Raw genomic sequence first — 23,070 nt, 5'->3', positions numbered from 1 at the left:
AAAGCAATAAAAGTTGTATTAAAAATTGTAAATATATTAATAACAAAATAATCTTAAGTTTCAAATTATTAAAAATATTTTTGTAGTTTTATGTTCAACTCGTGACACTGTGTTAGGGTGTGTTTTGGCTTGAAAGAGTTTAAAAATACGAGAACAAACCTTTGTGTTTTCACACACCCAAACATTTTTTTTTTCTTTTGTTAAATTATCTATTAATTAATATTAGTGTCCAAAAAAAGCATTTAGGAAATTAATAACATTTTCCCCTCCAAGATCTAACACACTTAAGTTTGTTCTAGAAACCTTTCAGAATAATATTTATTATTTTGGACTGGATTTAAGCAGGCATTCTAAGGAATTTATTTAAATTTCATTAATTCCAAAAGAGCTCTGGTTTCCCACACAGTCCAAACACATGCAGTTAAGGTGAATTGAATAAACTTAATTGGTCGTAGTGTATGTGTGTGATTGAGGGTATATTGATGTTTCCCACTACTGGAATGCAGCTGGAAGGGCATGCGCTGTGTAAAACATAGGCTGGATAAGTTGGCGGTTCATTTTGCTGTGGCGACCCCTGATGAATAAAGGGACTAAGCTGAAAGAAAATGAATGAATAATGCCATAAGATTTAATAGCCATTTTTAGAAATAATAAACTCTAAATGACAGGCTATAAGATGATATATTCAAATTTTAATTAAAGTATTATAATAATACTTACAATATTATTATAATATATATAATATATTTAATACTAATACTCAGAGTGCAAATTACTCTGTCAAATTTAGCCTTTTTTTTTAAATGACATCTAAAGACATTTAAATATTCTCTTATTATTTTAGAGGTTACTGTAACTCAAACTATACAAACACCTATTTTACAAGAGAACTGTCTCGAACACTACAGTATCCACGCTGTTGAATGAGTCTTGCAAAGACTGATTGGCGCGATTATGCCTTTAACCATAGGGGTGGTCAAATTTATATTTGTATAATCTATTTTATTTTAATTATTAATATTATTTAAGATAACATGAGTAACATGACAGCATGTAAGATTGATACGCTAATAACAAGATTATTTTGTGGTTTAAGTGTATTAGTTGCAGTCACAGAGACCTTAAAGTGTAATTTGAACACTATAACTATATTTAAGTTTTCTGACATTCCTTTGTGTGAAATAACCCACTTCACCGCCATCACTAGATGGAGCTGTTGCAAAATGTCCTCGGTCTAGGTCTACACACGCAATATGTTTCTTCTTTCTCCTTTTGGATGAACTGCAAATTATATATTGAATGCCAAATACGTATGACAAAGTTTGCGCTTTAAATTCAATACTACAAATAATAAATGTGAGCTAAAAGGGATTTATCCGGAACCATTGACGATTTCCAACACCAAGCGGGATTTCATAGTGGTTGCACACGGAAGTGTTGATCACCTGACGCAGTTGCAGCGTAAATATTTTTATCATCAGAGCGAGCGACCGATACTTCGCCGTTTAAACGGCATAAATGAGCGCTCGACTCAACCCAACATTAGTTTAAACTGTGTGTGTTTTTCTAGTATAGCTTAGCGTTTGCAATACATAAACTAAGCCGGGAAAATGAACGTGGATCTCACGCAGACCGGAGCAGCAGCGGCGGCGTCCAGCAGCAGCAACTGCGTCCCGAACAGCAGCACCACAAACGCCAGCAGCATCCCTGCGCTCGCCAGCAGCAATGGTGTGTGTCTCTGTGTGTCTTTTCCACAACACTCATTTTTTACTGGGCGATGTGACTTGAAAATAATAACAGTTTATCGCTTTTTTTATATTAGTTGTTATCGCCAATTATCACAAAAAAGTCACAACTTTATTTATTTCACGTTTTAATGCAGATTTTTGCTCCTGAATAATAGTTGTACGAAGCAAACAGATAACTAATCGTTTAAACTTCTCGTATATTGTAAAACTTGTCAAACGCATGTCAAAGAGATGAACATTTCACAGATCTGAGGTAACGTTACAGCAAAAACCAACGTTTTTGGGACACCCCTCCATTGAATTCAGGTGTATTATAATCAAGCACCTAGGCATGCAGACAAACATTTGACAGAATGGGTTGATCACAGAAATCCAAGTGATTTTAAACGCAATGTGCAATGTGGCCTACATGACATTTCCTCACTACAGCTAAATATTACATGGTCAACTTCAAGTCTTCTTTCTTGGGGTGCTCTTGCTTTTCTTTTTTACTGCAATTAGTACAACAGTGAATTTTCAAGGGCAATAGCATAAAACGGGTATAGTAGTATAGACAACAACTGAAAAACAAGCCAATCACATTTTCAAATCAAGGTGCAAATAGTGACAATTTATTTTAAAAAATCGATTTAAGAAAGTAAAATTTGTTTCTTTTAAGGTATAAAGGTAGTGAGACAACTGTGGGGGGTAGAAGAGGCACATCATGCACATATATCCTGGCAGTGCTTAAGAATGAACAGTTTTTGAGAAACTACTCTCGGCCATTAATTATATTTTTGATCTTCATATTTCTAGATCATTCAAAGTACTTTATCTAGGGGACATAACTATTAAACTTGAAAAGGAGGCTGGATATCTATTTAAAATATTATTGGCAAAAAGTAAGAAAAGCTATAACCTGGAAATGGTATGAAGAAGATCCGCTCAAAATAATAACAGAAATGGAAAAAATGATTACAAATAGAAAAAGAGATGGCTGGCTTTCTCTACAACGGCAATACAATTATCCATAATTTAACGTTTACGTAATTCTAGAGGTTATGCATCATTGCGAGAATGTTTGTCAACCTTTTATTATATTTGTTTTGTACTTTTTTATTCATTTATTTTCTTGATGAGGTTAATTTACTGTTTTTTATATATGTATGCATATAGATATACTTGTGTGGAATGGATGTATTTGTGTATATACACGTATATACTTGTTATGTATGTGTGTTTATATGTTTTATAGTTTGTTTTGTTCCCACTGGTTATATGTTTCTAAAAAAATACATAAAAACTAAGTATTAAAAAAAGATAGTAAGATGTGAGTGATAGTTTCTATTTTAAAATGAGTAAAATTAGTTTACTTACACTTCCTATTTACACTTTACACTAAAATACTTTTCCATTATTAAACAGTAAATTCACAATATACCAAATTTTAATGTCAACATAAACTCCTGGGGCAGACTCTGTGCTTAAAGAAAATGAAGAGCGACCAATTCACAAAATTTGTGGTTTTAATGCATTTATTTACACAATTCATAAAGCCACTTTAAGCTGCATCATATTAAAAAAAACTATTAGTTGTTATATTGTAATCCTGTCACATATTACTGTTTTATTTGAAAATTATATCATGTAAAATATAGTTATCATGTGTTATTACCACGGCCAGACAGAATCTGCAGACATTTTTTGCTGTTTCTGCGCAGAAGTAAAAAATGTGTGAATTTATGCAAAAAGATTTTGGAAGCAACTTAACTAAATACTTAATATATGGAATTTTAACTTATTTAATTTTTTAATTAAATAATTAGATGCACTTATTTGGTAAACAAAGCAAGTCTACTAAAATCTACTAAAAGACGAAATATTACTTTACAAACTGTATTGTAAATAAATCATATGAACATTTTCATATGGTCAATAATATTACTGAAATAAATGTAATAATAATAATAATAATAATATATATATATATATATATATATATATAATAAAATATATAAATTTGGCAAAAAAAAACCCTGTGGAAATCTGTGGATTTCTGCGCACACAGATTCCATGTGGGCCTAGTTACTACCCAGCCCTGATCAGAGAGCTTAGCATTTACCTACAAACATTTAATTATAAATTCAATTATTTACACTTAGTTGTCCAACTTTTGTCCAAAGCAACTGTCAAATGAGAAAGGGTATTGTGATTTATCACAAAGAGCCAATGCCCACTTTAATGCCTGTATTAACAGGAAGTTGTTGCAAACTTTTATTTCAGTGTGATGACCTATTTCCAACTGAATTGAAATATTGAGCAGTGGGCGGGTTTTATTTTTGTGCTCCTGTCATCTTTCACTTGTGGCAAACTTAACGGTTGAAGAGGTGTGGCTAAGCATCTTTTGCTCCAATCTGTCAAACTGACGTCATCAGAGAAGAACTGCCATAACAGAGCAGAAGCAGATGGTCAGATTTAGATTAAACTGTTCCTCTTAAGTGGATTAACTTGCACATATGAATCGTTCACTTTGAGACTAACAATCTGCGCTAGCAAAATAATCTATGGAAATTTTATTAAATGCAGACTTAAGTAGGGAGGGATTAAGGAAAGAATGAGAAGAAGAATTTTTTGTTAGGTTGTAGTTTAGTGCTCATGAAAGAGAAGTTTTAGCTGCCTTTTGATTGTTGCCTGTAATGTCAATTGTTGTTTTATTGCCTTAAATTGTCTGTTATACTTACTTTCCGCCCTCAAAGTGTCTACTTCGGCTTCCATGGCAACCCCATCCTCCGACTCCACTGTATCAAACGGCGTGTATGTGCCCACAGAGATCGCCAACGGAGACGTGAAGCCTGTGATCTCAACTACACCACTGGCAGATTTCCTCATGCAGCTGGAGGATTACACTCCTACAGTGAGCTCCCTTTTGTGATTTGTAGTTTATTCTTTGGTTATTAATGATATTTTATGAGTTGTACTGCTAACAAACTGTCTGTGCTTCAGATTCCAGACGCAGTTACAGGATACTATCTCAACAGAGCTGGATTTGAAGCATCAGATCCAAGGATGTGAGTTCGGAATAAGAAAGCTTTCTCTCAGAAAGCTGTTGGGTCAAATATGATAAAAGCACTTTAAATGTATGAAAGATAAACAAAAACTCTTAATACTTTAGTTTATTTATCGGTTTCCACGATTTCACTACTGGCTTATTAGCTGCCTGTTATTAAGAGATTGGCAGTTTATTAGTACTTCTAAAGTATGATCTTATTCTACATCCCTAATCCTACCCAATACCTAAACCCAACTTCTACCTTACTAACTATTAATAAGCAACAAGTGAGTAGTTTGAGCTAAAAGTGTTAGATAATGGGTTGTTAACAGCGAGAATTGTACCTTAAAATAAAGTGTGTGTAAAATAAAATGTGTAAAGTGAACATGTAATAATTTTATAATTTCAGATTTTCTCAGAATTTTTGCTTAAATTGTTTAAAGATGCGATTTAGGTGTCATGTTCATCAGCTGGAAAATTAAAACTATCCAAAAGTTGTTCCAACGTTTTTCTGGGTTGTTGGACGGGTCTTTGATCGGGGCTCTCTGGGGGCAGGACCAGATGGCTGCCGCCTTTATCGGACTATATCCACATCCCCTGTTCCCATCACCTGTTGCGATGTTATGTCTATGTGTTTTTGTGCTCGTGCTGGGGCTTTCTTTCCCCTGATCTTACACTGCCCTACTTCAACGGCAGTCGGAGAGGGTTTTTTTTTTTCACCTCCCTTTTCCCTAATATATTTTATTTCCTCTTTCTAAAAGCTACCTTCCATTAACCTGTCTTCTCCTGAATTATGTGATGTTTGTTTATGGTCGGGGTGGTCCAACTTCACTGCATGTAAAAGTGTATGTGGCAGGCTGTTTTCATCATCATCATTATACAATTTGTAAACCTTTAAATGGTTATTATGCTCCGGTTTTCCCCATAAGTCCAAAAACATGTGCTGTAGGTGAATTCAGTAAGGTAAATTGTCTGGAGTGTATGTGTGTGTATGGACGTTTCCCAGTGATGGGTTGTAGCTGGAAGGGCATCCACTGTGTAAATCATGTGCTGGATAAGTTAGCAGTTCATTCCGCTGTGGCGACCCCAGATTAATAAAGAGACTTAGCCGAAAAGAAAATGAATAAATGGTTATTATTCTTAGTATGAACAGGAAATAAATATCACATTTGTCTAATGTAAAGTATTGCATTTTTGTTAGTCGGTAACAAGCTAATATTGAAAATGCTATCTTAATATAAAAGGTTGGTGTTAATTTTTTAATCATAAAAAAACATGCTTTTATATCTTCATAAACCCCTCATGAATCTGCCTTTACATCATGTCCTTGTTTCTTTGCCAGAATTCGTCTCATATCTCTGGCATCTCAGAAGTTCATCTCTGATATTGCAAACGATGCACTACAACACTGCAAAATGAAGGGCACAGCCTCTGGAAGCTCCCGAAACAAGGCCAAGGTTTGTGCGCACAATGCATTTTAGAATGACTATATGTACAATATAAAAAAAAACTTGATCTTTAAATCTCACATGTTATAATCATCTCACTTTCCAGGACAAGAAGTACACTCTGACGATGGAAGATCTGACACCGGCTTTGGCAGAGTACGGCATAAATGTTAAAAAGCCTCATTATTTCATCTGAGAGCTTCATTCTAATGGACTGCTGGAAATGTGCTAATTGTCAAGATGAGAAACATCAGCCCACTTGCTTTTAGGGATTTAGCAGCTTTTTTGTATTTTTGTTAAGCCTGACTGAGTTATATTATGCCACATGACTTAGTTGATGCCAGTAAAAAATCTTGTATAAATAAATTCATTACAATACAATTCCTGTTTTGGTCATCAATCACTGTAAATCAATCAATCAAATACTGTAAAAAGAAGTCTTAAATTAACCACTGTAAGGCTTGTGATGTAAGTTCATACACTACATGTATGATCTTCTCATCTTCGCTTTATGGGTTTAGTTTCATGCCATAAGGAGCTGGAGCTGTAACGTGCTGCAGTATTAATAGTACCTGAAGGACCTGCTCAAGTTTCTCGCAACAGTCTAATACAGCTGAGACCAATCATCATGTCTTCAGAGAAAACATTATATAAATATAAGAATATTATTAGAATAGAATCGATCTTGACTTTGCTTCTTTCAGTTGCTCTATGTGCTCTCAGGCGAATTCAATGTAGGTCACAAAAAGGGTGATGGGGATTCATAAGAAGTATGCTAGATTTTTTTTAAGTTGCTAAAACAAATAATTTTATCCCGGTTTATTGTTCGGTGATTATAAGTAAGTCATATATGGGTCAAGATATCGAAGCTGTTCACTTGGGTCTGTCAATCACTGTTCAGTTTGACTAATAGCGAAAGTTTGGGGCGTGGCTATAGCAGCAGGTGGGCCTGAGGATGATTAGCTAGTCGGAGTCTGAGGCGTTATCTGGGAAAAGAGATTAAAAGTGCGATATAAAATGTACTAAGTTACTTGCCAAACTACGCAAAGATATACAAAAATACATGAATAGTGGTGGTGCTTTACAAGACAGAAGAATTTGAACTGTGTTTCATTTGAGACTTTTTCACAGGTAAGCTAAACTCTTTGTTACAAAGCATTACATGTTGCCACTTTACCGCCAAACCCCATTTCAATTGTTAAGCCGTGTCAGTATACGATAGTAATAAGACAAAATGTCAGCAGCATTTGCAAGGATTGTATATAGTTTATTTTTTGTAATCCCACTAGGAGGCACTAGTTGAGCAGAAACGGCATAATATACTTCAGTGGATCTCAAAGTTTTTTCATCGATCAAGTACCACCTCAGAAAAAAATTGTCTCAACAAGTACCTCCAAAATGACCAGTATTGAAATACAGTAGCATAACTACTGACTAAAAACGTCAACATTTTAATTAAAATGTGCTTTTAAAAGGTAAAAATTAAAGGTTACTGTTGTTAAAAAGTAAAAAAAAAAAAAAAAAAAAACTCCTGTAAAGTATTAACATAGTAGCCTATTTATCAACACCTGGAAACATAGGCTATATGTCATCATATTCATATTTAAATCATTTTTTAACATATTTAAATCATTTTTGTACAAATGACATATTTGATTCCTCCGCGTACCACTAGAAGGAAGCCCAAGTACCACTAGTGGTACACGTACCATAGTTTGAGAACCACTGATATACTTCATTTTGTTCAGTGATCAAAAGCAGTAGCCTAAAGTATATTTGAGAAAAAGTGGAATTATATGTTAAAGTTGCCCTCAAATGATTAGCAAATTTTACAAGATATGGTAAAATATGTGATATAATCTGAATGGTTAAAGAGCATTTATCTATTTACAAAAGGTTAAAAATGTTAGCTTTTCTCCTTTCTTCAATTTATTAAAAATTAAACCTCATTTCATATTCAATGACAAGGCACAGGCTGAAGTGGATATGTATGTATATGCGCAGTGAAAATCCAATAGCAAAATAATTGCACTTTGCAATGAATAAAATACACGGATGTGCTGAACAAAGTCAAATGTTGTTTAAGAGAAAATACAGGGAAACATATTAAGAGTAAACAGCTTTAAGACTTCAGCCAAAGGCATCAACACATTCTTTTGTCTTTAAATTTCAACTTTACGTATAAACATTGCAGCACTTCAAAAGTGAGGTCATCGTGAGCAAAATAATTTGAACTGAGATGATAAACTTCTAAAGCAACATTGTGTTTTCAGTAATGATTATTTCACTATTATTTTCATACAGTTAAAAGGAAGAAACACATATCAATGTACACCTGATGTCCCTGGAACACTCCTCTAGCCTATTAAAAACATTTTTAAGAAAAAAGATGTCAGTGCCAGTAGGTATTGCACAAAGAAAAATGGTTCTTCTGACAGGGACAGTTTAAATCCGGCCTGCGTTACGTACTGATCCCACTCTCTTTCTTTTTACTCCATTGTCCTATATCCATCTCACCTGCACTATACAACATACTGTATAAGCCACTAAAGTATATTAATAAAAAATAGTTTGCCTATGAGGTGGATTTTGTGCTCTTTGGAGTGTGAAGTTAATCTATATATTCAGGTTATATGTGTATAATCTGCTTGTAGACTTGCATACCATTAAAACAATTGGACATGGGAAATGGCTTGAGGAAACAACTAGGGGTCATAAAAGAAGGGATGAAAAGAGAGTGGTAAAAGAGCCTGAGGTGTCTCAGGAAACAGATGTCAGAGGTGGAATTTGGGGTTAGGGGAGGGATCTTGTGTAATGTATGGAGAACAAAGGAAAATAATTGTTGTCAAAGTGTATTTAAACAGGCCAGGAGATTAGGGAGGCAGAATTTTTCAGACAGAGATGCTACTGGGGGTCTCCTGAAAGTTCTCCTTTGTTGTCGACAATAAAGTATATTCTTCTGATATTCATAACCTCCAGACTGAGTTTGATTTAGTAAGAGAAAAACCAAGAAAACCACTACACCTATTCTAGGGGAAAAAAATAGCAGTTCTCTCCATAAGCTAGCCAATTTTAGCCGACTTATTATTTTCAGTCCCACTTTAAGCAACGAGAAAGATTCTTTTGAAAAATATAATCTTAAGTGAAATAAAAATGTTATTATGCTTTCAATTAGACATTGTAAGATCCTATACACCTTCTTGTCTCATCTTTAAGTAATTTTGTAAATAAAATAAATGTTCAAACAAATAGAGGCTTTAAGTGCAGAGTACAAACACAAAATAACTATTTAAATAATAAAAAACACAGGCCAGTTTACTTGAAGATGTACTTAACAAACCAAAAAAAGTGTGTTTTTTGAAGCTTTTCTCATTGAAACAACAACATTTTCAAAACTGCCTAAAAATTCTGTATTGTGCATACCAGGCCAATAGTTGGCAATGTAGCACAATGCTATCATCAAAAGTCCTCTAGTCCGCCATTGTTGTTTAACTCGCTCAAAGATAAACTGCTTATGTATGATGTGAGCGTTTTCACAAAATTGCATTTTTTTAGTTTACACTGACATGATAATAGTATTGTTTTCACAAACCTCCACTCACTAACCGATTGTACTTTCAAGTATGCATTTTCAGGACCCCAAAAAGCTGCTGTCATGTAAATGAATGGCCAAAACGAGTTTATAGCTGAAAACTCCTAAAAATGCTGTTGTGTACTATATATTTCTTTTGAATTCACTTTATTTACCACTTTATTTATTCCCTCCCACCCTCTCTCCGATTCAATAACAAAATATTTGTAACTGCGGTGGTAAACCATTCTGCGCAGTTTAAACAAAGTAAAGAAATAAAAAGACTTGCCTTTTAGACATGTCCACAGATTACAACGCTTCAGATGATTGTCTGTATTGTCACACAGTCAATTATAGATGTTCACAGAACAGAAGTGTGAACACTTTATTGAGGACGTTTGGTATAATCGCTTACCAAAAAACAAACCTGAATCAGAGTAGCCATCAGAAATCAAAATCACAAGACCTCATTGAAACAGCATTATGGTACGTGTCCTTTGGAAACATTATTTCTCTAAACCAAAATACCATCTTTAAAAACAGCACAGCTTAATCACTACCTGCTCGTAAACTGTTACGTCTGTGATTTTAAACAATGGCTGAAGCCTCAGGGCGATGGTGTCTCATGGTTTTGTTAAAAGTCTCTCAGTATGTGTTTACACTGCACTTGTGGCTTCCTTGGTTTTGCTGGGAGGAACAGGGATAGGACGTCGCTTGCGTTTGGTTACCTTGCCGCTCTGCCCATTGACAATACCCTGAGCCACGCTCTCTATATCCTGCAAGCCAATATTAACGGCTTCTGCCAGCTCCTTTCTGGTCACAGATACAAACTGTGGGTCTTCAGCCAACGACTCCAGACCACCATCTCTCAGTGCCTGAGAATTCATGGCAAAATACAGATTAATCAAAGTTCAGAGGAAAGTCTGGAATGAATATGAAGAGGACATGCATATTGTTTACCTGCTGAATGAGTTTGTCGGTGGCTGGTGAGGCTTCTGCTGCTGATCTCTGGTTCTTTGATTCTTCACATGAGGGATTATAAGGGAACTGTGAGAGTCACATGCAAACAAATGAGTCAGAAAAGAAAATCAGTTGCTAAGCTTATTATAATGATGTGTTTTGTGTTCAAACCTGTGTAGAATTAGTCTTCACGTTGAAATCTGACAGCCGCCTGTCATTAACATTTGAGGCTCCGCCCACATACAAGCTGGAGTCTCCTATTGGTTGCACAAGAAAATAATGTCATTTAAACAATACTGTAGATCAGGGGTTCCCAAACTTTTTAGCTTGCGACCCCCAAATTAACATTTCCAGTGACTCGCGACCCCCACTATGATCAGAGGTGGGTTTTAAACATAAAAACATTGCACACAACGGTGCTCACACACCAATAGTAACTATACAAACAAGCATATTGACATTATTAATTTGTTTAATTTAATAATAACCTCACTTAATGAAAATAGTGAGAACAATGTTTACAGCGGCAGCACAGTGCCGCAGTGGGTAGCACAATTGCTTCACAGCAAGAAGGTCTCTGGTTCAAACCCTGGCTGGATCAGTTGGTGTTTCAGTGTGGAGTTTGCATGTTCTCCCTGTGTTCGCGTGGGTTTCCTCTGAGTGCTCCGGTTTCCCCCACAAGTCCAAAGACATGTGGTATAGGTGAATTGGGTTAGCTAAATTGTCTGTACTGTGTGTGAATGAGGGTGTATTGATGTTTTCTAGTAGGGAGTTGCAGCTGGAAGGGTATCCGCTGTGTAAAACATTTGCTCTATAAGTTGGTGGTTCATTCCGCTGTGGCGACCCTAGATTATTAAATGGACTTAACTGAAAATGTTTACAGCAAACAACCTGGAGATTATCCTCTATGTTCAGTTGTGACCTTTGTTTTTAATGTATGTGAGTGCCATAAAGGTGTCAATATTTAACTTTAAAATCAATCTGCTGCAATTTTCCCTATTGCCTTGTTAATCTAGCTTAATAACCCCAGGGGTCACAATCCAATGGAAAAATAATTGAAAGGCTGATGGCTTTTTTATTTGTATGTGTTTTTTTATGTAACTATTAAATATTATTTTTATCTCCTGTAGGTTGTAAATAAAATATTCTAATAGTCATTCTAATTGTTTAATAACATCTATATTATTTTTGGAAATCACCAAGCCACCCACCCCCCCTCCCACCCCAAATTTTTTTTGTAACATTACAAATATTTTACATATTAATTCATTCATTTATTCATTCATTTTCTTGTCGGCTTGGTCCCTTTATTAATCCGGGGTGGCCACAGCGGAATGAACTTATCCAGCAAGTTTTTATGCAGCAGATGCCTTTCCAGCCGCAACCCATCTCTGGGAAACACACACACACACCGGACTATTTAGCCTACCCAAATCACCTGTACCACATGTCTTTGGACTGTGGGGGAAACCGGAGCATCCGGAGGAAACCCACACGAACATGAACAGGGAGAACATGCAAACTCCACACAGAAACGCCAACTGAGCCAAGGATCGAATCAGCGACCTTCTTGCTGTGAGGCGAACGTGCTACCCACTGCGTCGCCACAAGTTAATTCAATACATTTTAAATTATTAAATTACATTTATTAATAGATTAACCTGGTTATTTACAATTGGAAAATCTTAAGCAACATAAATATCTCTAAATAATGTCATTTTTGATTAATTTAGCACACTCTTGGAGAATAATATGTTTGTTCTAAAAATATTATATTGTGGTATTTGTTTCACTTTCTTAATAACATTTAATACAACATAAAACAGTATAGTTAACTGTGTTACCAAACCATTAAGGTATAGAATAAAAAAATAAATAAACTGTATGGGTTCATAAAAGTACATTTTCTTAATTCAAAATTATTTTGTTAGTCCCTTAGTTTTTGACCTTTTTTCTTCTATCGCCCACTGTTTTTACTTACTTATGTCTTCATATGAATAGTTTCTGCTTGCTGACAGTGACTCGCTCTCAAATGTAAACCTGGATGACAAAAAAACAGCCTCATATGAGCATCATGACCCTTACAGATACACAAATAAGTACATTTTATTATAATTATGTGCTCACTCTTCAATGAAGTTAGCATTGTTATTGGTGTTGCTTGTTGTTGGCATGTTATCAGGGAAAAACTCTGTGTTTGGGAGGAAGACAGAGTCTGGAGGAGACCCTGCATCCTCCGGCCGATTCTCCGCAAACTGCAGGGGCCTCTGGCTGGTGACCTGTGTGGACAGAGGGCTGCTGGGCTCAGAGGAAAAGGGGTCCGCGTTGAGTCCAAAGAGACCACCTGTCCGCTGCATGAATGGAGAAACAGAGGCTGTAAATACAGATGTCTTTATCTACTTTCATGCTAAAGATGATTGGTCTCAGAGTACCCTGTAGATGCCCTCCTCTCCGCTCTCCATGGCTCGCTCCATCTCATCCTCTGCTATCAGGTCACCTGATATTGCCCTGTGCAGCTCTGGTGCCGCTTCCTCCTCGATGCTGCGCAAACCGGCCTACATAACAAGGTGAGAATAGAATTAAGAATATGTCTTGTTTTATTATTTGTAACCTAGCAAACTTTTTTAGTGAGGTATTTTAATCCTAAATTGATCTTTTATGGTAGACGTTTTTCATAAAGTGCACCTTAATCTCATCAGCGTTCTTCTTGGTGGGCCTGTAACCATATAACTCCTCCTGTCGCTGCATAAACTTGCGGAAATGTTCCTGAATCAGGAAGGTAGCGTAGAATTTTCCAACCGTGACTTCATCCTCTGTAGCCAATAGAATATTTACATCACAGTCAGAAATGTGCAAAATTTATATATATATTTTTTTTACTGTTAAAAAAAGTATATATTTTAAATTGATGTTTTGATATGAAACCAGTTCCACCATCCAACTTGACTAGACATGACTAGAATAATTGGTTATTTTAGAATGCTTGAGGTGATTCTGTAGAGAAGTGCAAGTTCATTAAATATAATATATATTTAGAGTATAGATAAATACAATACAAAGATACAAATCAAATAGTGATTTAAGTCTATTAATAGGAGCAGTCCAACAGTATTCAGGTATAGACATTAAATAATCCAATGTGAAATAACACTACATAGTCTTCACTGTATAAAATAAATGAAATTAATCTCAGATCAAACTACAAACTATCGTTTCTACAAATACAACAGCATTTTATTCTCATCATAGCTGTCTCACCTCCAATTGGTGGAATGACCTGGTCCAACAACTTCATACTGGTCCGTTTCCAGATCGACTTGATGATGGCTCTCAGCTCCTCATTGGCCTGCTCAAAGTTTCCTAACAGAAAGAAATTGTCCATTATTTTATATGCTCCAAAACAAACATCTAAATTTGATTTCCATTACACACCTTCAGTCTTGATTTTCAAAGCTGTTCTGACCAGAGCAAAAAGTGTGGCATTGAAGGTCACTGTGCCATCACTGTTTAGTGGCATGTTCATGGAAATCAGTCGCTGAGATGGAAGTTCACAAATACTGAATTAAAATCAACTCCATAACAACATATAGATTTAAAACGACATTTAATAAACAGGGAAAGACCCCGTAAAAAACATAATTTTCCATAAAATTTTACATTTAACAGAGCAAGGAAATTTTCACAGTATGTCTGATAATATTTTTTCCTCTGAAGAAAGTCTTATTTGTTTTATTCCAGCTAGAATATAAGCAGTTTTTTAATTTTTTAAAAGCCATTTTATGGTCAATATTATTAGCCCCTTTAAGCTATATATTTTTCGATAATCAACAGAACAAACCATCATTATACAATAATTTGCCTAATTACTCTAACCTGTCTAGTTAACCTAATTAACCTAGTTAAGCCTTTAAATGTCACTTTAAGCTGTATAGAAGTGTCTTGAAAAAATCTATTAAAATCTTATTTACTGTCATCATGGCAAAAATAAAACAAATCAGTTATTAGAAATGAGTTATTAAAACTATTATGTTTAGAAATTTGTTGAAAAAAATCTTCTCTCCGTTTAACAGAAATTGGGGGAAAAACTAAACAAGGGGCTAATATTTCAGAGGGTTAAATAATTCTGACTTCAACTGTATATAGACATAAAAATATGGTTACCAATCGTCCACATTTTAACAATATAGCCTCAACATAAACCCACACAATAATGTCGTCTTACCTTACAAGCTGCGTGATGTGGACAGAATTTACCAAAACCCAATGGTGGCTGAATCCTTCGCAGAAGAGTGACAACATCCAAATGTTTGATTCGCCCCCTTTGCAAGACCAGAAGACAATAAGTAAGTTTGTCTTAGGGAAAAGCTGGCCAATAAAAGAATAAGATGAAATTTGCATTGGATCCTCATGTGACTGAACTCACGTCGCTTCAGGGTCATACTCTCCCCAGATCTTCTTGAATTCATCCAGGTGATGCGGCCCAAGGATTGACCAATCATGGGTGAGGTAGTCAAAATTGTCCATTATGATAGCCACAAACAAGTTGATCACCTACCAGGAAGACAGTGATTTCAAAAGTGCTGGATATTGTATGCTAGCTATACCATGTACAATACAAGTCCCAGCTTAGGATAACTTTATATTTGAATGATTTTATAAATATATTTAAACTTTATATTACTTCTAAGAATCAACACCCAAAAGCACATTCATGAACATAATATCTATATCTAGTGTTAATCTGATATAATGGATAAACAGACAAAAATAAGGTAGATTAATACTCTTCTATAGAGCTGGAGTTGAGCTATATAATGTCTAGAACATTTTTATTTACATATTACCTGAAACAGTATAGAATAAAATTTAGATTTTAGCATTTAAAAATAGAAGTTATATTAAACTAGAAGATTTGAATTAAGTTCTGTACAAAATTCCAGTATGATAATGTATACCATAACACTCCAGTATACAAGAATCTCTGATAAACATCAATACAATCATATAATAATTTGAGAACCTCTCATTTGCTTACCAAAAATGCACACAGCATATAAAAGCTGAGGAAGTAACAGACAGCGATGCTGGAGCCGCAGGTATACTCCTCCCCAGGGCCGTAGTCTGATTTAGGGTCACAGAGCTTTCCGTACATTGAGGCCAGCATGATTTTAGGCCACTGCTCTCCAGTGGCAACCCTGTGCACACAAACAAAGATCAGTTCACTGATAATTCAACTAAAAATAGAGTTGCAACAACAGGTAAACAGTTGCGAAATTTTTGTAAAGAGTCACTTGAATTAGAGAACACACAAATCACAGATGTTTTCACTCACCGGAACAATAGCAAAACAGCTTGAGGGAAAGTTTGGAAGTTGTTGTTGCGGTTGATTTCTGTACCATCAACCAGTGCAATTTTACCAAACATCTATAGAGAGAAGAGAGGAGGAAAATTGGAAAAAGCTAATATAACAAGAACGAGAGAAACTACTGGACATTATCTCACCTGCATCCCTATGACAGCATAGATGAAGAAAAGCATGACTATGAGGAGACCCACATGAGGCAGAGCCTAATGGAGAAAACACAACATTTTATACATTGATTCTGTTTAAAATATGTGATAAACAAACCTAGGTAAATTCAGGGATGGGCAAAAATACATTAAAGATGTATTTTTAAAATAAAATACCAAATATCTCAATTTTAAGTATTTTAAAATAAACTACAAAATATATCAGCCTCAGATGTATAAATTTAAAATGCTGTATTTTTGTATTTTGAAAATACTACAAAATACTTTTACAAGGGAGGATCAATCCTTCACCATTAAACTGGCTTAGTGAAGAAAACAATGTTTGATAGCAACAGTGTTTCTCTGAGCAAGTTTGGGTCAGCTTCTGTCAACGCACTCACTTGATTTTAGTAAAGATTTTGTATAAATTTTATACAGAAACTATTGTCTTGAATATGATCCTTTTATTCACTAAAAATATTCAATGTATATATATATATATATATATATATATATATATATATATATATATATATATATATATATATATATATATATATATATATATATATATATTTGCAATTGTACTATTCAATACACAATATAGAGCATACTGTACTGTACAATACTATTATTAATGTAATTACAATGTTATTACATAGTAATTATAACCAAACTAAAAAGGTTATAATTGCATATGTACTGCATATATTTATGAATAAATAACCAAATACTGTACATGAAAAATACAAAATTTAAGTTTATAAATATTACCTTGGATGTAAATACAATGTAATAGCAATGTAATTACAATGTAATGACGTAATAATTAGGTTGGAATTACCTATGTACTGTGTATATTTACATATGCACCTGTAAATAAAATACTGTACGTACAATATACAAGGAAATTTTTACATTTCTAAACATTATCTTGGATGTAACTACAATGTAACTACAATATAATTACATAGTATTTACCATGTAACAACGCAGTAATTGCACACAAGACAAAACTAGTATATTACCTTTGATGTAATTACAATGACATTACATCCAAAATTGAAGTTTGTAATTACATAAAACATGCAAACTTCTTGTAATTACAAGTATACAAAAACACGTTTGCATATATACATATTGACTTGGCTGTGACTACTGCATATTTACAATGTAACCACAATGTAATTACAATGTAATGACACAGCAGTAACATTCTAACAACATAATAACTACAATCAAGATAAAAGTTTGTAACTACATATTACAAGTGTATTGTGTATATTTACATAAATAATCATAAATACATTAATACTGTACATTAAGTATACAATGAAACAATTACATTTATAAATATCATCTTGGATTCAACTACTATATATTTACAATGTAATCACAATATAATGACAATGTAATTAACAGCAGTAATTGCACACACATACAAACATGTTTATAAGTCTAGATTAAAGTTGGTTATTACATATTACATACATATGTACTGTGCATATTTAAGTATAAATACACACTGTACATTAAATATTCATATTTTGTAAATCTTGGATGTAATTGCAATATAATTACAATGTAGCAACATAGTATTACATTCAAGATAAACGTTTGTAATTACATATTACGTGTGTACACAAATACTGTACATGAAATGTACAAAAACACATTTATAATACTATCAGATGTAGTTACAACATAGTATTTATAATGTTTTAATGTAATGACAATGTTTTTACTATGTTATAACAATGTTATTACTATGTCGTAATTACATCCAAATTAAAAATGTAAAATTGCATGTACTGCATATGTTTACATATAAATACACATGCTGTACATAAAATATACAAAACACATTTACAATACTATCAGATGTAGTTTCAATTTTAATACATAGTAATTACAATGTTATAACAATAAAACTACAATGTTATAACAATGTAATGACAATGGTATTACCATGGCGTAACAATGTTATTACATTGTAATTGTAATGACCTGACGTAGTAATTACATCCAGTTAAAAGTTTACATTGAAATGTACAAAAACACATTTATAACAGTATCAAATGTAGTTACAATGTTAACACATAGTAATTATAACGTTAAAAACTATGTAATCTAAATGCTATAATGTAATGACAAAGTAACTACATTGCTATAACAATGTATGACAATGTAATTGCACTGATATAACAATGTACTGACAATGATATTACTATGTTATAACAATGTTATTACCATGTTACAACAATGTTATTACTATATTGTAACAATGTTATTACTATGTCCTAACAATGTTATTATATAATAATTGTCCATCCAAAGTTTATAATTTCATATGCACTGCATGTTTACATATAAATACACATACTGTACATAAAATATAGAAAATCACATTTACAATCCTATCAGATGTAATTACAATGTTAATACAATGTAATTATAATGTTATAACAATGTATTTACAAGATTATAAAAATGTAATTATGTTTTTACATAATTTACACGCTGTTATAACAATGTTATTACTATGTTATAACAATGTTGTTACATAGTTATTGTAATGCAAAGTAAAATCATCCAAATTAAGTTTGCAATTGCATATATACTGCATATGTTGCATATAAATACAATATATACAATATATAAATACACAAATACTGTACATGAAATATACAAAACACATTTACCATACTAGCAAATGTAATGACAATGCTAAAACATGCTAATACATAGTAATTATAATGTTATAACAATAAAATTTCAATTGGCTAACAATGTTATAACATTGTAGTTACAATGTTGTAATAATGTTATTACATAGTATTTATAATGCAATGACATAGTAATTACATACAAACTAAAACTTTTTAATTATATATGTACTGCATATGTTAATGCATAAATACACAAATATTGTACAGGAAAAATACAAATAAACATTTAAGTATATAAATATTATCTTGGATGTACATACAATGTAGTAACAATGTAAAGACTTACTAAGTTTGTATTTACATATGTACTATGTATATTTATATACAACTATAAATAACCAAACACTGTACATGCAACATACGAAGAAACATTTTGTCCTTGTATGGTATCCCGCCGTGGGTGTGAAGACGCGCGAACAAAATGGCGACGGTTGGCCGTGCCTACTTGTGGCTTCTTTTGCGCTCTTCAGAAACCTATGGGTGACGTCACGGACACTACGTCCATATATTTTACAGTCTATGGTAATTAAATATTACATCTCAGGTGTAGATAACATGTTATAACAATGTAATTAAAATGTCATTACATCCTAAATCAAAGTTTGTAATTACACAGTGTTGAAATTATAAGGTTCTATCTGCGATCTAAATGATTTTAAGATATTGAGCTTCAAGGATTTGCATTACATATAGCAAACAATATGGGTGTAGTTTTCTGTTATACATTAACATGACAGAGACCCTAAATGTACTCTAAATGCAAATTATCAAAAATCTCTTAAATTTGCAAATTGGGGTAACATAAATGCAGATTGGACCTTCTAATCCTTAAGTTCTATCTGACAGATCAATAATTTGAAACATGACTTTTCAAGAAATACAATTAGTCTGCTTATTCATTTAATTAAAAAATGCTGTTGTAACAATATGTTGATGTTTGAGAAACTTAATTTTTTTATTTTATTTATTTATTTATTTTTGCTTTCTATAACCTTTAGTTGATGTTTTAGGATGAATATTTTACTTTTCTTGCTAAACATTTTGTCCAGTGCAGCTGTTAATTTTATGTAATCAACATGAATTATACACTTTATTTGAATTATTGAATTATATTTATTGAATTATATGCCCCATAAATTAAGTATTTGCCCTTCAAGGCAAATTTAAAGACTTTAAAAGAAAACAGAAAATGAGCAAATGAGTTTAATGAACACTGAAAAATGTTTCACTGATCATATATACACAAATGAAAAATTCACATTTTATATATTTTTTAATAACTTATCCTTTTTCAAACATGTCAAATGTAACATTTTATCTCAATGTCAATAATGGTTCTAACTTCTAAATGCATCACATTTGCACACATCTTTTCAGTTTCAGGTTTTTGCTCAATTTTGGCCACTTCTGATTTTAGACTAGGTTTGTTTCTTTTCTTTTTTTGCTGTACACGGAGCAGTCCGGTGGAATGTTAAAGTAGGCTGATCCTGATTGGCCTACGTGTGTACATTAGAAATGCTGATTGGCTCACAGAAAAAACCTTACAGAGCCAAGCTAGAGTTCAACTTTGTAGATAAAACCTTTTTTGTTTTTTAAATAAAAAGTCTTAAAATGTAAACAACTTACAAAAAACATCACACAATGTGAATAAGTTGTCATTTAATAAGAAGATGTGATTGACTCAGTTTTGACAAAAATCTCAGATATAATCTTATAATTCTATGGTGAAAAAATAAATATATATACTGGAGTATTATTCAATATTTTTGTTTCATACTTATTAACTATGTAAAGGTTTGTAATTAACTAAGAGCACTTGCACTTCAGCTACTGCCATTTAAAACAGCCAATAAAGATTTACAGGTATCACCACTGTAGGACTTTTTTTATGTTGTTTGTCTTATTTTCCTGTCGTATTTTGACTTGCACCTGTATCTACCCCTACCATCTGTCTGTTACTTTCTTTATATGTGATGCATCATTTCCATCCATACTCCAAGCATTGATCAACTTCTTCAGTATTCTTCAATTTTCTAGTCTTATCTCAAGCCTTGGCAAATAACTGAGAAAACCCTAATGTAGACATCTTACTAAATATTTTACAGTATTTTAAAAAATAAAATATTTTGATACACATTAACCAATTTTTATAAACTCTATCAAATACAAATTACAAAATACTGTTTTGTATTTAAAATACATATCTAAAACACTTGTATCATAAATACTGCCCATCCCTAGGTAAACGAAACAGTATAAATATATAAAAAAGTTATAACAAGGTATTAAGTAATATCATAAAAGTACAGTATTTATTAGAAATAGAAATCTATCTTTTGCGACATTAAAGATGCAGTAGGTGATTGTCTTCAGAAACATTTTTTGTTGTGCTTGTTGAAAGTCTCTACACATTCCAACAATACTGATTAAAGTAAATGATCTAAATGTATTTATATGTATTTTTATATTCTGGGTAAGACATAGGACTAAAAAATATGCATCCAATAAAAAACTATTGGGCCAATTAAAAAATAAAATAAAATACCATATACCTCAATTTTAAATGTGTTAATATGATCTACAAAATACATCAGCCACAAATGTATAAAAAATACTGTATTTTGTATTTTGAAAATACTACAAACTTCTTTTGCAAGGGAGCATGACATTTCTTCGCAAACCTTCCACCAATAAGGCTGTTGGATCAATCCTATCACCATTAAACTGACTTAGTGAAGTAAACAATGTTTGACAGCAGCAGCGTTTCACTGGACAAGTTTAAGTCAGCATCTCTGCCAACTCATTCACGTAACAGGCTCATTTTTATTGTGTGATTTCAGGAAGCGTGGCTATATACGGCAGGGGAGGAACTGTGTTTCTCTGGTTAGCATTTAGGCAGATCACCTATAGCAATTTTAAATGTTTAATTTATACTCCTGTGATAAACATTATGTACAAAAATGTTACTGATTTCTTCTTTGTTTCAATAAATGGCTCTGACCTGGAAGGACTTAATGAAGGTCCACAGCAGGTTCCTGATGCCCTCTGAGCGATTGAGCAGTTTAATGAGACGCAGCACACGGAAGAGACGGAAGAATGTGATGGACAATTTAACATTTTCTGCCTCCTATAATTGAGCAAAATTGTATGGGACACATTTAGTCCCACCTTATAAACACATTAAATATTAAACTCTGACTTTTTAGATGTTTAAAAAGAGTTTAACAAACCAGGCAAAGATGCTTACCGCAATTGCCTGCATCGGATCCACCTCCTGAAAAAAAAAAATAAAATAAATAAATAATAAATAATAAATAAATAAAAAATAAAAAAAATAAAAAATATATATATAATAAAATAAAATGTAATATATCAAAACACTTTAATGTGGCAGCATGTATAGTGCATATTTAAAAAAGGAATTCAAAAACTCAAAAGGATAAGGAAGCTTGTTTCAGTTATTAAATATTAAAAAGTACAATTGTGACAATTCTTAGTTACAATTCTGAGATATTTAATGTTTAATTAAATTAAATGTTGACACTAAACCCAACATTATTAATGGCTGTCTACTTTTATATCTAAAGTGTATAGTGTGTGTTTTCACAGCAGTCACATGCAGCGCAGAGTGATATTTACACTACAACCATGTAGACACCACAGTCCTCCACTGGCCTCCAGTGTTCTCTGATGAAAACAGAGAAATGAGAAGTCAAAATGAGGTATAATAGGTGTTAATACAGCGTAATAATAAGCTAAACGGCAATGCATCTTGAGGATCAGAGACAAACAGCATAATTATGGATCACACTTCCTAAAGTGGTTATAGACAATAAACAGTGCATCACATCACTCTTGGAGATGTGCAGCCTTGTGTATTAAGCCCAGAGTATACTTTTGTTTTTTCAACAGATGCATAGACATAGGCACTCAAAACATTTGCACACCAAAACGATTTTAACTTGAGTGGTTTAGTGATGTTGAAAACTAACCATACACAAAATTAAAGTTGGCATTTACATAATATTTCGGTGTATTCTGTGTATAGTTACAATGGATAAATAAATACACATAT

At 33.0% G+C, this 23,070-nt stretch overlaps 2 protein-coding genes across 2 annotated transcripts in view; one reads left to right on the top strand and one right to left on the bottom strand.

Annotated features, from left to right (window-relative positions):
* The first annotated feature begins 1,391 nt into the window (after nt 1-1,391).
* taf10 (TAF10 RNA polymerase II, TATA box binding protein (TBP)-associated factor) lies at nt 1,392-6,602 on the top strand. Its single transcript, NM_001044811.2, is given in 5 exon segments — nt 1,392-1,728; nt 4,484-4,641; nt 4,731-4,795; nt 6,119-6,233; nt 6,331-6,602. Coding segments are annotated over 5 exon segments (546 nt in total). The 5' UTR covers nt 1,392-1,610; the 3' UTR covers nt 6,421-6,602.
* Nucleotides 6,603-10,159: 3,557 nt separating this feature from the next.
* cacna1sb (calcium channel, voltage-dependent, L type, alpha 1S subunit, b) overlaps nt 10,160-23,070 on the bottom strand; it is a 40,572-nt gene continuing 27,661 nt past the window's right edge. The window contains 17 exon segments of the mRNA NM_214726.1: nt 10,160-10,670; nt 10,756-10,842; nt 10,927-11,012; nt 12,737-12,795; nt 12,883-13,106; nt 13,188-13,310; nt 13,441-13,568; nt 14,014-14,115; nt 14,188-14,290; nt 14,978-15,074; nt 15,179-15,306; nt 15,791-15,950; nt 16,088-16,179; nt 16,258-16,323; nt 21,997-22,122; nt 22,243-22,269; nt 22,635-22,682. Of these exon segments, the coding sequence (NP_999891.1) occupies nt 10,452-10,670; nt 10,756-10,842; nt 10,927-11,012; nt 12,737-12,795; nt 12,883-13,106; nt 13,188-13,310; nt 13,441-13,568; nt 14,014-14,115; nt 14,188-14,290; nt 14,978-15,074; nt 15,179-15,306; nt 15,791-15,950; nt 16,088-16,179; nt 16,258-16,323; nt 21,997-22,122; nt 22,243-22,269; nt 22,635-22,682 (1,875 nt within the window). The 3' untranslated portion in view covers nt 10,160-10,451.

This window comes from Danio rerio, chromosome 8 (genome assembly GCF_049306965.1).
Source record: "Danio rerio strain Tuebingen ecotype United States chromosome 8, GRCz12tu, whole genome shotgun sequence".
NCBI classification, from domain to species: Eukaryota; Metazoa; Chordata; class Actinopteri; order Cypriniformes; family Danionidae; genus Danio; species Danio rerio.
The sequence above is the reverse complement of the archived record's forward strand: the minus strand, read 5'-3'. Positions and strand labels throughout refer to the sequence as shown.